The 13,824-nt window shown below is 44.5% G+C and overlaps 1 protein-coding gene across 1 annotated transcript; it reads left to right on the forward strand.

Moving 5' to 3' along the window:
• On the forward strand, nucleotides 1-12,281 carry LOC147109907 (uncharacterized). The gene is made up of 3 exons (XM_086003933.1): nucleotides 1-80; nucleotides 264-581; nucleotides 11,517-12,281. The coding sequence occupies exons 1-3, from the start codon at nucleotides 29-31 to the stop codon at nucleotides 11,840-11,842; spliced, it is 696 nt and encodes a 231-aa protein (XP_085860059.1). The 5' UTR covers nucleotides 1-28; the 3' UTR covers nucleotides 11,843-12,281.
• The last annotated feature ends 1,543 nt before the right edge of the window (nucleotides 12,282-13,824 follow it).

The following is a 13,824-nucleotide window of genomic DNA, read 5'->3' on the forward strand; positions in this document are numbered from 1 at the left end:
TGTAACAGGGACTGGCGCTGTTCTCAGGATGGAGACACTGCCACTTACCGTGGTAGCTGTTTGCTTATTTATATCAGTAGGTGAGGATCACTTTCTCCTATCATTTCTTTTACTGATTACAGAAAAAAAACAGCAAGCGATTGTCATAGAAAATCAAGTTTAAGTACAAAAGATGACGTTGGTATCACTTCGGAAAAGTGTATATTTTGTCGAGTTTGTGTCTTTCTCTTTACTTCCTCCTCAATGTGATTTTCTTTCCTCAGTTGAGCCCCAGGCTTTTACTAAATATATAGAAAACAGTCGGATAAATGTGACCGTCGGAGGCGACGCATTTTTTTCAGTGCGGCCGTCAGCTGAGGTGAGGAGAGGGAACTGGGACTTCGGGCCGACAAATATCGCTGGGTGGATCGGTACAGAGGGTGATCTAAATAATGAATACAGAACACGGGCTGAGTTATTCCTCCCGAACGGATCGCTCCTGCTGAAGTCAGTGACAGCTTCGGACAGTGGAGAGTACACTGTTACCATGATTCCAATCACCGGGACCCAAGCAACAGCAACCATCACTCTACATGTACTTGGTAAGTGAAGGTTTTTGTGGGGACAGGGTTGTTCACAAACTATTTTAATTGTTTTCATGTCACAAGTCATTCGTCACCAGGTAAATAAGCAGTTTCGGAGCAACACTAAGATACAATAAACTCTACAACCAGTATCACTATCACCGTACCACCATTTTGCTAACAAGCTGTTTGCTATTGATTGCTTTGTTTGATATCGAAATTCTGGTTCAAATAATCGAGTCGCGAAAATTCTTATCCTGCAATATTACTTTACTAGGAAAGAAATTCGGCCGCTGTCACCCAACAGTATTGCCCACCAAAATCTATTCTTACACGCAACAGGAAGATGCTGTAAATGCACAGTGGATTAATCAGCACCTTAAAGCAGACCAGGCGCGAACGTTATACGTGGCCTTGTTGCAAAGCTGGGGTTATATTTTGAGCCGGCACAGGGACGTAGGGTCGAGTGGCATCCTTCCTGCTGCAACCTTCTATCATTCCATGAGTAAAATGGAATTTACAGCATGGAAACAGTTATCAGTTTCTGTGGGAAGTCAGAAGAAATACTTGCATTTATATTGGGCCTTTCACTACCTCTGGACTTCCAAAAATGCTTTACAGCCAAGGAAGTACTTTTGAAGTGTATTCACTGTTGTAATCTAGGAGCCGCAGCAGCAAATTAGCAAACAGCAAGATCCCAGAGACTGCAATGTTATGATGGCCATATAATTTGCTTTAGTGATGTGATTGTGGGATAAATATTGATCAGGACGTCGGGGATAACTCCCCTGCTATTCTGTGAAATAGTTCCATCATTGCTGACAAGCTGAGAGAGCAGATGAGGCCTTGGTTTAACATCTCAACTGAAAGACGGCTCCTATGTCAATGCCTCACTCTCTCAGTACTGCACTGGAGTGCCAGCAAGATGCTTGTGCTCAATTCTCTGGGGTGGGACTTCAATGGGCCTTATATACCTTCAAATAAAAACAGAAAATGCTTTGGTGAGACCACACCTCGAGTATTGTGTACAGTTTTGATCTTCTTATCTAAGGAAGGATATACTTTTCTCAGAGGGGTTGCAATAAAAGTTCACTGGATTAATTCTTGGTATAAGAGGGCTGTCGTATGAGGAGAGATTGAGCAGAATGGGCCTCTATTCTCTGGAGTTTAGACGAATGAGAGATGATCTCATTGAAATTTATAATGTTCATAGAGGGCTTGACAGAGTAAATGTTGAGAGGGTGTTTCCGCTGGCTGGAGATTCTAGAACCAGGGATCATGGTCTCAGGATAAAGTGTCGGCCATTTAGGAGTATCTTCAACACATTGACTGCAGCGGTTCAAAAGGAAGGCACACCACCACCACCTGTTCAAGGGCAACTATGGATGAACAATAAATGGTGGTCTTTTTAGAAACCCTTGTATCCCCAGAATTACTTTTTCAAATTAAGATTGTGTCCTCTTGTTTTTCATTTCCCCCAACAGAGCAAGTAGTTTCTCTGTATCTACCATATCGGATCATTTTAACATTTTAAACACCTAGATAAGGTCACCCCTCTGTCTTCTATACTCAAGGGAATACAAGATAAAGATATTCAACATGTCCTCATAATATAACCCTCTAACCCCCGTACCTGTCTGATGAATCTGTGCTGCACCAATTCCAAGGCCAACATATTCTTCCTGAGGTGTGATGCCTAAAACTGAAGGCAGTACTCCAAATGGTGTCTGCCCAAGGCGCCATACAAATGAAGCATGGCTTTCTCCCCTTTTGTATTACATCCCCCTTGAGATAACGTGAACATTCTATTCAACATTTCGTTCGGCTTTTGTGCCTGATTACTGGTTTTTAATTATTTGTTTACTTGGAGTCCCAAATCTCTTTGTTCCTCTACAGTTCCTGGTTCAGACTACATTTGCAGTATTGTGTACAGTTATGGGCACTGCACTATCGAAAGGATATATTGGCTTTGGATACAGTACAGCGCCTATTCATCAGATTGTTACTAAGGCTCCAAGGGTAAAATTATGAGGAGATATTAGATAAACAAAGTTTGTATTCCCTAAAAATTATAAGGTTCAGGGGTGATTTGACTGACTGATTAAAAATTTTATTAGGAATTGATAGGGTAGATAGCGAGAAAAATATTCCGCTGGTGGGGGAGTCTAGGACAAAGTGACATAACCTTAAAATGAGAGTCACGCATTCAGGAGACAAATTAGGAAACACTTCTTCAAACATCGGGTGGTAGAGATGTGCAAGCCTCGTCAACAAAAAGCAGTAGATGCCAGCTCAATGAATAATTGTAAATCTAAGATCAATAGATTTCAGCTAGCCAATGTTGTTAAGGGATATGGAGTGAAGACGAGTGGATGGAGTTAGGACACAGGTCAGCCATGATCTCATCTACCCTTTAACCCCCGGTATCATTCTATTGAACAAGCTCATTGAACTGAATGGCCTAATTCTGTTCCGATATTTTTCACATAGAAACATAGAAGATAGGAGCAGGAGTAGGCCGTTCGGCCATTCGAGCCTGCTCCGCCATTAAATGAGATCATGGCTGATCATCCAAATTCAGTACCATGTCCCTGCCTTCTCCCCATATCCCGTGATCCCTTTAGCCTTAAGAAATATATCCAACACTTTCTTGAATATATTTAATGAACTGGCCTCCACCGCCCTCTGTGGCAGAGAATTCCACAGGTTCACCACTCTCTGGGTCAAGAAATTCCTCCTCATTTCAGTCGTAAATGGCTTACCCCTTATCCTGAGACTATGACCACTGGTTCTGGACTCCCTGGCCATCAGAAACATCCTTCCTGCATCTAGCCTGTCCAGGCGTGACAGAATTTTATAGGTTTCGATTAGATCCCCTCTCAATCTTCTAAACTCCAATGAGTATAAGCCCAATCGACACAATCTCTCCTCATACGTCATTCTTGCCATCCCAGGTATCAGCCTGGTGAATCTTCGCTGCATTCCTTCCATGGCAAGAACGTCCTTCCTCAGATAGGGTGACCAAAACTGCACACAATACTCAAGGTGCGTTCTCACCAAGGCCCTGTACAACTGTAGCAAGACATCCTTGTTCCTGTACTCGAACCCTCTTGCTACGAAGGCCAACATACCATTTGCCTTCTTAACCGCCTGCTGCCTGCATGCTTACCTTCAGCGACTGGTGCACAAGAACACCCAGGTCTCTTTGCACGTTCCCTTCTCCCAATCTATTGCCATTCAACAAATAATCTGCCTGCCGATGTAGTGCATTAGAAATTATTATATGTTTTTTCTATTTAGAAAATACCGTGATTTGTAATTCATGGGTCTAAAGTAGATGACCTCACCTTTGCTCAGATTGATCTGCACTTCCCATTTTTTTGCTCATTCACTTAATCTGTCTATGTCCCATTTAAAATTCCCGTACCCATTGTGGAAGTACAGTTTCTAACTTAGACACAAAATGGCTTCCTAGGCATAGAATAAAAACTCAAATGGCCGACAGCATGATTCACTAAAGGCAAGGGGATGAGACATACATACTCCTTATCTGTGACAAGCTTAACAAGGAGCCTCAGTTACCAAACAAACAGCCAAGGACATGATAAGGTAAACATCGGCCCACAGGTCCAGTTGGTACAGTGAGAGAACAGAGGGAACAGAGAGATCCCATAATAAAGGATTAGTTAATCTTATCCCAAGGTATTTCCGTTCATTATTCTAACGCAACCCGGAATACGTTGTTTCAATAATTCGCAAGGTCTGTGCCTTTGTAATCAGTAATGATTCAATACTATGTCATGTGGCATAGAAATCCTGTTTTGCTGTTTACTGTATAAATATGTTACAATTTCTGTATTACTTTGAAGAGGTCTGATGTAGCCCTTGTCTACACAACTCTTCCCTTGCAAGCAAATAAAGCCTGTCTTTAACGATACTTTGGCCTAGAAATTCACTATCGCCGCGCCAGGTCTTTAGCGCCCGAAAGTTAGCGCACGCCCGGATTCCCGTAGCACCCGCCTGAAATTCAGTTGCAGCGCCCCAAGACGGAGGTGGGCGCTATTGCAGGGTTTGGCCGCCTCCGCTTGGGGCGCTGAAAGTCAATTTCAGGCGTCCAGCTGCTGCAGCGCCACCCGATGCGGTGCGGCAGGCTGGGGTACTGCAGGCCTCCTCCTTCTCTTAAGGAGGAGCTGCCGCCAGCCGTGAGATCGCCGCTGGATTCCCCCGGCAAATGAGCCCGGCACCACGGAGAAGTGCCGGGCTCGCGGGGGTCAGAGACCAATGCCACGGGGTGGTGGTGTGGGAGTCCGGGGAGGAAGGTGCGGCCAGGCGGCCGCCGGGAAAGCGGCCGGCTGCACCTCCACCTTTACGCCCCGGCGTCTCGGAGCTGCAAGGCCCCGTTTTACAAACGCTCTTTGCGGCCCCTACGGGAGAGGCGGCCGCAACTGAATTTGGGCGTCGGGCCGCCATCGCGTTGGAACCGGGGTGCTGCGCGCACCGATGACGTCATCGGTGCCGGCGCAGCACTACCGGCTAATGCCGAATTTCGCCCAGAACTGAATTTCAGGCGCAACAACACTTCCGGCGCAAAACACCTCCTCAGGCGCTAAGTGGGCGCAAACGCCACTGAATTTCTAGGCCCTTGGCCTAGAAATTCGGTATTGGCGCAGCGAGGGCTTTAGCGCCGGAAGTTAGTGCCGGCGCTAAGTCCCCCTGCGCGCGCCAAAAATTCAGTAGCGCCGCGCCCAAACGGCTGCCGGCGCTACTGAGGGGTCTCAGCGCCTCAAAACTGGCGCCACGCGCCGCATTGCGGCGCTATTCCGGCGCTGCGGCGCCCGCTGCGTTGCGGCAGGCTCGGGAAGTGCAGGCCTCCTCCTTCCGTTAAGGAGGAGCTGCCTGCACCCGGCCGCGGCCCGCGATAATCTTTTTAAAAATGAGCCCGGCACCTCGGACAAGTGCCGGGCTTGCTTCTGTTCCGGGGGGGGGGGGGGAAGTCCGGGGAGGGAGCTGCGGCCAGGCGGCCGGCGGGAAAGCGGCCGGCCGCTGCGGGGCCTTTAATGCGCCAGCGCAAAGTTCTGTAAGGCACCTCTGCCAGAACGTTGCTTGCGGCTGCCACGGGCGAGGCGGCCGCAACTCAATTTCCGAGTTCGGGCGGGTTACCATGGCAACCGGGACGCTGCGCACACCGATGACGTCATCGGTGCCGGCGCAGCGCTACCGGCCTAATGCCGATTTAGGGCCCCTGTCCATTTCTAAACTGGCCATAACTTCGGCGCTAGGCCGTCTAGCGCCTCAAAAGCGGCGCTAAGGCCAGTGAATTTCTAGGCCCTTGTGTTTAAGAGTCTTACTCGGGGGTCGAGACTTCGACACCATTGACAATACTTTTTGTCACGCCAATCCCAGCAGCATCTGAAAACTTGGATATTCACCTCTCTATTCCTTCATGGAAGTCCTTATTGAATATTGGTAAAGGTTGAGGCCCCAGAACATATGCCTGGGGAACAGTCGTCGTCACTTCCTCCCCATTTTTGTACCTTTATCCCCACTTCTGTCTCCTACCTCCCAACCAGGGGATTACAAATCAAAGGAGAAGTTGAAAATATACTTGCGCATTTTTTGTTTGTTGTGTGTAGTAGTCATTTGACCATCGTGTTATTTTGACATAATTAGGGAGGAAATGGAGCTTTGCTGTACGATCCATTTATTGCACGCGGGGTAAAACTGGAACATGACGAAGTTGGAAACACAATGACGATGTAGTGCATTAGAAACTATTAATATGTTGTTTCAATTTAATGTAGCTTGAGATTAAATACAATTGTCAGCTGCCAATAAGTGTTTAACAGTTTGTTTGCGTGTTAGTTGCTGAGAAAATTGAACAATTTGCATTTTAACACCCTCAGAAAAATACAGAAGTCGTTTTATTTTGGGAAGTTAAAATTTCCGACTGATTGTAAGAAGCAACCAACAAATGAGCAAGCTATTTTGCAATAAACAAATCTACTTGATATATGTGTAAAAATTGAACGCTTTCATGAGGTATTTTTAAAAAACAGTTCAGTTTTCAAAATGTAAATGTTAGTGGTTTACAGGATTGAATTTTAACAGAACTTCAGCCTTGCTGTGCTGATCACCGTATGCTTCACTGCCCTCTGCAATGAGTTCTCATTCACGCTTCCTCTATCAGAGCAGAGGAACCGCAACCCAACCATGCAGAGCAGTGGGTGATGGGAATCATTTCGAAAGAGACAGAGTAGCAAAGAACAAACTTAAAAAATGTGCTTCCTGTTACTTCAATAAGAAATAACAGCAACTGTATGTCAAAAGAACATTGTGTCATAATCACCCTGCTCATGTATAGAAAACAAGCACAACAAGAAGCCATGCTATTTGGAGTGAAATGTGTGGAACAGATCAGTTCATCACTGTCACGCATGAAGTACTGGGGTGTAGTTAATTCTTCATCAAGCGAAAATGGAGGACATACATTTTACTGTTGCAAAAGCTTTGACAACATTCGACGGTCAGATATAACTTAGTTATTCTTTCCTGGGATGTGGGCGTTATTGCCAAGGCAATCATTTATTGCCCATCCCTAATTAACCTTGGGAAGTTGGTCGTGAACCGCCTTCTTCAACAGCTGCACTCCGTGTGGTGAAGGACCTCTGATAGTGTTTTTAGGGAAGGTGTTCCAGGATCTTGATGAACGATGATGAAAGAACAGCAATATATTTCCAACTCAGGATTCTGTGAATCTTGGATGGGAACTTGGAGGTGGTGGTGTTCCCATGTGCCTGCTGCCCTTGTCCTTTTAGATGGTAGAGGTCGTGTGTTTGGGAGGTGCTGTTGAAGAAACCTTGGCGAGTGAATGCAGTGATACCTTGTAGATGGCACTCACTGCAGCCATGGTACGCCGGTGGTGGAGGGAGTGAATGTTTAAGGTGGTGGATTGTCTGTCAATCAAGTGGGCTGCTTTGTTCTGGGTGGTTTCGAGCTCCTTGAGTGTTGTTGGAGCTGCACTGATCCAGAAAAGTGAAGGTTATTCCATCACACTCCTGACTTGTGCCATGTAGATGGTTGAAAAGGTTTTGGGAGTCAGGAGGTGAGACACTCGCCACAGAATACCCAGCCTATGACCTGTTCCACTAGCCACAATATATGTCTGGCTGCTCCAGTTATGTTTCTGGTAAATGGAGAACCCCCAGGATGATGGTGGGGTATCAGCGGTCGTAATCGCGTTCAATGTCAAGGGGTGATGGTTAGACACTTTCTTGGCACAGCAAGTAAATTAATTGCAACGCGAAATTAGAACATCGAAATGGGAGACTGTAAAATGGGCTAGCAGATAATAAAAAATCAAATGGTTAATACTTTTACTGCACAGTATAAATGCAGGTAAGAGACAGAGCCTGATAGCAGACTGCAAATAAATGACATCAGAGAGGAGAGACTGGAGCACAACTATTGAGGAGAGGTTCCTCTCGATTAAAACACAGGCTCTGAATTTGCTGTCAGCAGTGAACTGAAGGCTAACGCTGCTGGTTCCGAAGTACGCTCCGCACAACGATCTCACAGTCCTTGCGTGGAGAGCTTCGGATTTTCCCACCTTCATTCAATTCAACGGAACTTAATGGGAATCCCCTTGTTGGAACTGCGCTGACGTCAACGGGCTGTCGAAGAAGCCAATCAAAAGGCAGAATTTTCACAGACAGCAAACAAGGAAGTCAGAAAACTTTTTAAATTCTAACATATTAAAATGGTTGGAAAGAGCAAAAGAAAGATTGGGGCTCTCACATTGGGAAAAGACTAACCTCAATTAAAGATGCAGAATCTTACAGAAAAATTGTTGAAAAGTTACTTAAAAAATTATATTTTATTAAAAGGGCCAAATTGCAGACTGTGCACAATTAAAATGAATTGTCCGTTCCCTTAAACTCTGTTTAGCAGACAATACGGAGTTAAAACCCCAGTTAGTTAAACCCTTTACGTCTACCTTTTAATGGGCAAATTAACAGCGTATTTACTACGGAAGAACGAAAGTTTTGATCAGTTTCAATGATTTACGAGATTTCACTGATTGCCAGCTCTTTGGGTGTGGGGTTGGGGGCACAGCACAGCCAGGCTCGGAGCAGTCATTGGCAGACCGCATGCGGCAAGTCCTGAAGTCCCAGAAATTCGGGTCCCAACGCGTGAGTACGCACGGGGTACTCACGCGTGAACCCGATGGAAGTGCCAGTTTCTTGCATGCACTACGCTTGCACGGGAAAGCAGCACTTCCATTCCTCTGAACGAAGGGGTTCAGAGGTCGAACGCGTGCGCGCGTGGGAGACTGCACGTGCGCTTTGAACTTACGTTTTTTTTTACAGGTTTTTCCGTGAGGGTAAGTCTTTAGATTTTAGAAATGTAAAAAACAGGCATAAGGCCTGCATTTTAAAAGGTAAGTGGTCAATTAATTAAAATTATAACATTTTTTCCACAGGTTTATTATTTTTAAGTACTTTAAAGCAAGGTAAGTTTATTTTTAGCCCCGTTTCTTTATAAAATTATTTTTTTCAAAAATTTAAATTATTGTTTAAAATAGTTATTTAATGTAATTTATAGTTTATTTAAAAAGTGTGATTTTTAAAAAAAATGTATTTGAAGGTTTAATACTATTTTGGGGCCAGAGTATTGGTCTTCCTGTCAATCTTATGAATGGGCTTTTCCCTCCTCCGATTGGCTGCCCATGGCTCACTTGATCCCAGGGGACACATCGCACTAACTGCACCCCTGGGACATGCAAGCACAGCGCGCCGGCAGCTGGGCCAGGCCCCGGAGCGGAATTCCACGGGGCCCTACAGCTCAACTGCCGGCACGCAAGTAAGTGCAGGTCGGGGGCTTGCACCCGCGGGAAGCCCCCGACCCGAATTTCTGTGCCGTAATCTCAAAATGTGTGATTTTTAAAAAATGTTTAATCCATTATCTTAGACATTCAAAATTTCACTGACTGAGAACAATGCTGAGTAAAATTTTCAGGCCATTTTTTTCCCCGAAATCACCTTGAGCGATTTGTGGGCAAAAGCCATTGACTGATCACATAGTTCAGTAATACGGTGCCGAATTTACATAGACAATTTACATAATGAATGTGAGCGTGGGAATTTAAAATGGTGTAAACATTGACACAAAATTGTGACAGGACGAGTGCCAATAGGAAGTAAGGTTTTGGAGAAAGGGAGCACATGGGAAAGTATTTTTTATTTCTAATAAAGCGTCGATATCAAATTATTATATAAAATGAAGGACAAAATTTATAACATTAAAACAGAAACTGAATTGTGCTTATGCCCTTGTCCAATTCTACCCCACCCTCTAATCTTGCTTCACCTGAACACTGCAGTCTGATCAGCAACGCCGTGGGAGATCGGCTAGTTATAACAACAACAACAATTTGTATTTATATAGCGCCTTTTACGTAGTAAAACGTCCCAAAGCGCTCCACTGGATTACTTTAAGACAAAAAAATTGACACCGATCCACATAAGGATAATTTAGTGCAGGTAACCAAAAGCTTGGCCAAAGAGCTAGGTTTTAAGCAGCGTCTTAAAGGAGGAAAGCGAGGCAGCGAAGCGGACAGGTTTAGGCAGAGAATTCCAGAGCTTAGGGCCCAGTCAACAGATGGCACGGCCACCAAATATGGAGCGATTATAATCAGGGATCCTCAAGAGGGCAGAATTAGAGGAGTGCAGATATCTCGGGGGGGCTGTGGGGCTGAAGGCGATTACAGAGATAGGAAGGTGCGAGGCCATGGAGGGATTTGAAAACAAGGATGACGATTTTGAAATCGAGGAACTGCTTAACCGGGAGCCAATGTAGATCAGCGAGCACAGGATTGATGGGCGAACGGGGACGTAGTGCGAGTTAGGACACGGGGCAGCCGAGTTTTGGATGACCTCAAGTTTACTTAGGGTGGAATTTGGGAGGCCCGCCAGGAGTGCATTGGAATAGTCAAGTCTAGTTACACATTAAATGGTGAAAAGTTAGATCAAAGATTCTGTTGTATTTTCCCGATAGCCTCTGGCTTTAGATTCTGCAAACTACCAGGGGTTACCAACTCTCCTAAACTTTGGGAATTTTTTAATTCCATCTCTCTGCTAAACGATCACTGTTGGGATGAACTTGATAATATTGCGCTGTGCTAGATACCTCTGAAGGGACAGGAAAACTGGATGTCTGAAATATTAGCATCAAATATTTATAAATAAACAGCAGGCTTGTCAGTGTCTGAAAAATAATCATAGAATCAAACAGAACAGAAGGAGGCCATTCGCCGGGGCTCCTTGAAAGATCTAACCAATATTTCCCACTATCCTGATCTTTCAACATAACCTCGGATTTTTTTCCTGTTCAAGTGTTGATTCAATTCCTTTTGAAGGTTAGGTTTGAATCTATTTCCACCACCCATTCCGGCAGAGCATTCCAGATCATAAAAGAACGAATAATGTTTAATTTCTGAGCAAAGGTCTGCGCACATGAAGTGAAACCGACTCCTCCGCCCATTTCCTATAGCTTGTTAACAATTTCTATTAATATGGAACAATTAGATTGGAGTCGGTGGAAAGAGGTTCCAGTCATGTGAACATCACTCCGTCCAATTAGCATTGCCTCTTCAGTAAGTGACTCAACTGATCTGTTCTGGTATACCAGGAAGAGCGGGTCAGTCACCGAGTGTAACAGGGACTGGCGCTGCTCTCTCAGGATGGAGCCACTGCCACTTACCGCGGTCGCTGTTTGCTTATTTATATCTGCAGGTGAGGATCACTTTCTCCTATCATTTCTTTTAGTGATTAGCAAAATATGATAGCAAGCGACTGTCATAGAAATTAAGCTTAAGATACACGTTATTATCTCTGTCTTGTGTCGAGTTTGAGTGTTTCTCTTTACTTCCTCCTCAATGTGATTTTCTTTCCTCAGTTGAGCCCCAGGCTTTTACTATACATACAGAAAACAGTCGGATAAATGTGACCGTCGGAAGCAACGCATTTTTTTCAGTGCGGCCGTCAGCTGAGACGAGGAGAGGGAGCTGGGACTTCGGGCCGACAAATGTCACTGGGTGGATCGGTACAGAGGGTGATATAAGTAATGAATACCAAACACGGGTTGTGTTATTCCTCCCGAACGGATCGCTCCTGCTGAAGTCAGTGTCAGCTTCGGACAGTGGAGAGTACACTGTTACCATGGTTCCAAATAGCGGCACTCAAGCAACAGCAACCATCACTCTGCATGTACTTTGTAAGTGAAAGCTTTTTGTGGGGAGAGGGTTGTTCAGAAACTATTTTAATGGTTTTCCTGTCACAAGTCATTCGTCACCAGCTATATAAGCAGTTTCGGAGCAAAACTACAATACAATAAACTCTGCACACAGTATCACTATCACCGTGTCACAATTTAGCTAACAAGCTGTTTGCTATTGATTGATTTGTTTGATATCGAAATGCTGATTAAAATAAACGAGTCGCGAAAATTCTTAACCTGCAATATTAGTTTATTGGAATGAAATTCGATCGCAGTCACCAATCAGCATTGTCCACCAAAGTCTATTCTTACACGCAACAGAAAGATGCTGTAAATGCACAGTGGATCAATCAGCACCTTAACGAAAACCAGGCGGGAACATTTCATGTGGCATTGTTGCACAGCTGGGGTTATATTTTGAAAATAAGAACATAAGAACATAAGAAATAGGAGCAGGCGTAGGCCATTTGGCCCTTCGAGCCTGCTCCTCCATTCAATAAGATCATGGCTGATCTTCTACCTCATCTCCGCTTTCCTGCACTATCCCCATATCCCTTGATTCCCTTAATATTCAAAAATCTATCGAATTCTGCCTTGAGTACAATCAATGACTGAGCATTCACAGCCCTCTGGGATAGAGAATTCCAAAGATTCACCTCCACTGAGTGAAGACATTTCTCCTCATCTCAGTCCTAAATGGCCGACCCCTTATTCTGAGACTGTGACACATGGTTCTAGACTCACCAGCCAGGGGAAACATCCTCTCTGAATCTATCCTGCCAAGCCCTCTAAAAATGTTGTATATTTCAATGAGATCACATCTGATTCTTTTAAACTATAGGCCTCGTCTACTCACTCTGTCCTCATAGGACAATCCCCCGATCCCAGGAGCTAGTCCAGTGAACCTCCGCTGCACTCCAACTATGACAAGATTATCCTTCCTTAGGTAAGGACAACAAAACTGTACACAATACTCCAAGTGTGGTCTCGCCAGGGCCCTATATAATTGCAGTAAGACGTCTTTACTCTTATACTCAGATTCTCTTGTAATGATGGCCAACATACCATTTGCTTTCCTAATTGCTTGCTGTACCTGCATGTTAAATTTCAGTGATTCGTGTACAAGGACACCCAGGTCCCTCTGAACAGCAACGTTTCCCAATCTCTCTTTTCTGTTTTTCCTACGAAAGTGGATAACTTTACATTCCTCAACATTATATTCAATTTGCCATGTTCTTGCCCATTCACTTAGCCTGTCTATATCCCCTTCAAGACTCTTTGCATTGTCCTCACAACTTACATTCCCATCCAACTTTTTATCATCAACAACTTGGATATATTACATTTGGTCCCCTCATTCAAATCATTAATCTAGATTGTACATAGCTGAGGCCCAAGCACTGATCCTTGTGGTACCCCACTAGTTACAGCCTGCCAACCCTAAAATGACTTATTTATTCCTACTCTCTGTTTACTGTCCGCGTTCTGTCCATTAACCAATCCTCAATCCTTGCTAGTATATTATCCCCAATCCCATGAGCCATAATTTTGTTTGGTAACCTTCTGTGTGGCACCTTATCGAATGCCTTCTGAAAATCCAAAAACACCACATCGACTGGTTCCCCCTTACAACCTTAAAAACTCTAATAGATTTGTCAAACACGATTTCCCTTTCATAAATCCATGTTGTTCTGCCCAATTCTATTATTATTTTCTAAGAGCCCTGTTACCATGTCCTTAATAATAGATTCTAGCATTTTTCCTACTACTGATGTCAGGCTAACTGGCCTGTAGTTCCTCATTTTCTCTCTTCCTCCTTTCTTAAATAGTGGTGTTACATGTGTTACCTTCCAATCCGTGGGAACCGTTCTGGAATCTATGGGATTTTGGAAAATGACAACCACTATCTCTATAGCCATCCCTTTCAAAACCCTAGGTTGTGGGCCAGTAAGTCCACGGGATTTATCGGCTTTCAGTCCCATTAACG

This window comes from Somniosus microcephalus, chromosome 12 (assembly GCF_052327205.1).
Source record: "Somniosus microcephalus isolate GS21.2 chromosome 12, FLI_Smic_1.0, whole genome shotgun sequence".
Lineage (NCBI taxonomy): Eukaryota > Metazoa > Chordata > Chondrichthyes > Squaliformes > Somniosidae > Somniosus > Somniosus microcephalus.

Excerpts from the sequence above, each read along its gene's own strand:
- LOC147109907 (XM_086003933.1), top strand. The coding sequence starts at position 29 with ATGGAGACACTGCCACTTACCGTGGTAGCTGTTTGCTTATTTATATCA. Across the intron at positions 81-263 it reads TTGCTTATTTATATCAGTAG|TTGAGCCCCAGGCTTTTACT; the intron begins GTGAGGATCACT and ends TTCTTTCCTCAG. Across the intron at positions 582-11,516 it reads CATCACTCTACATGTACTTG|TTGAGCCCCAGGCTTTTACT; the intron begins GTAAGTGAAGGT and ends TTCTTTCCTCAG.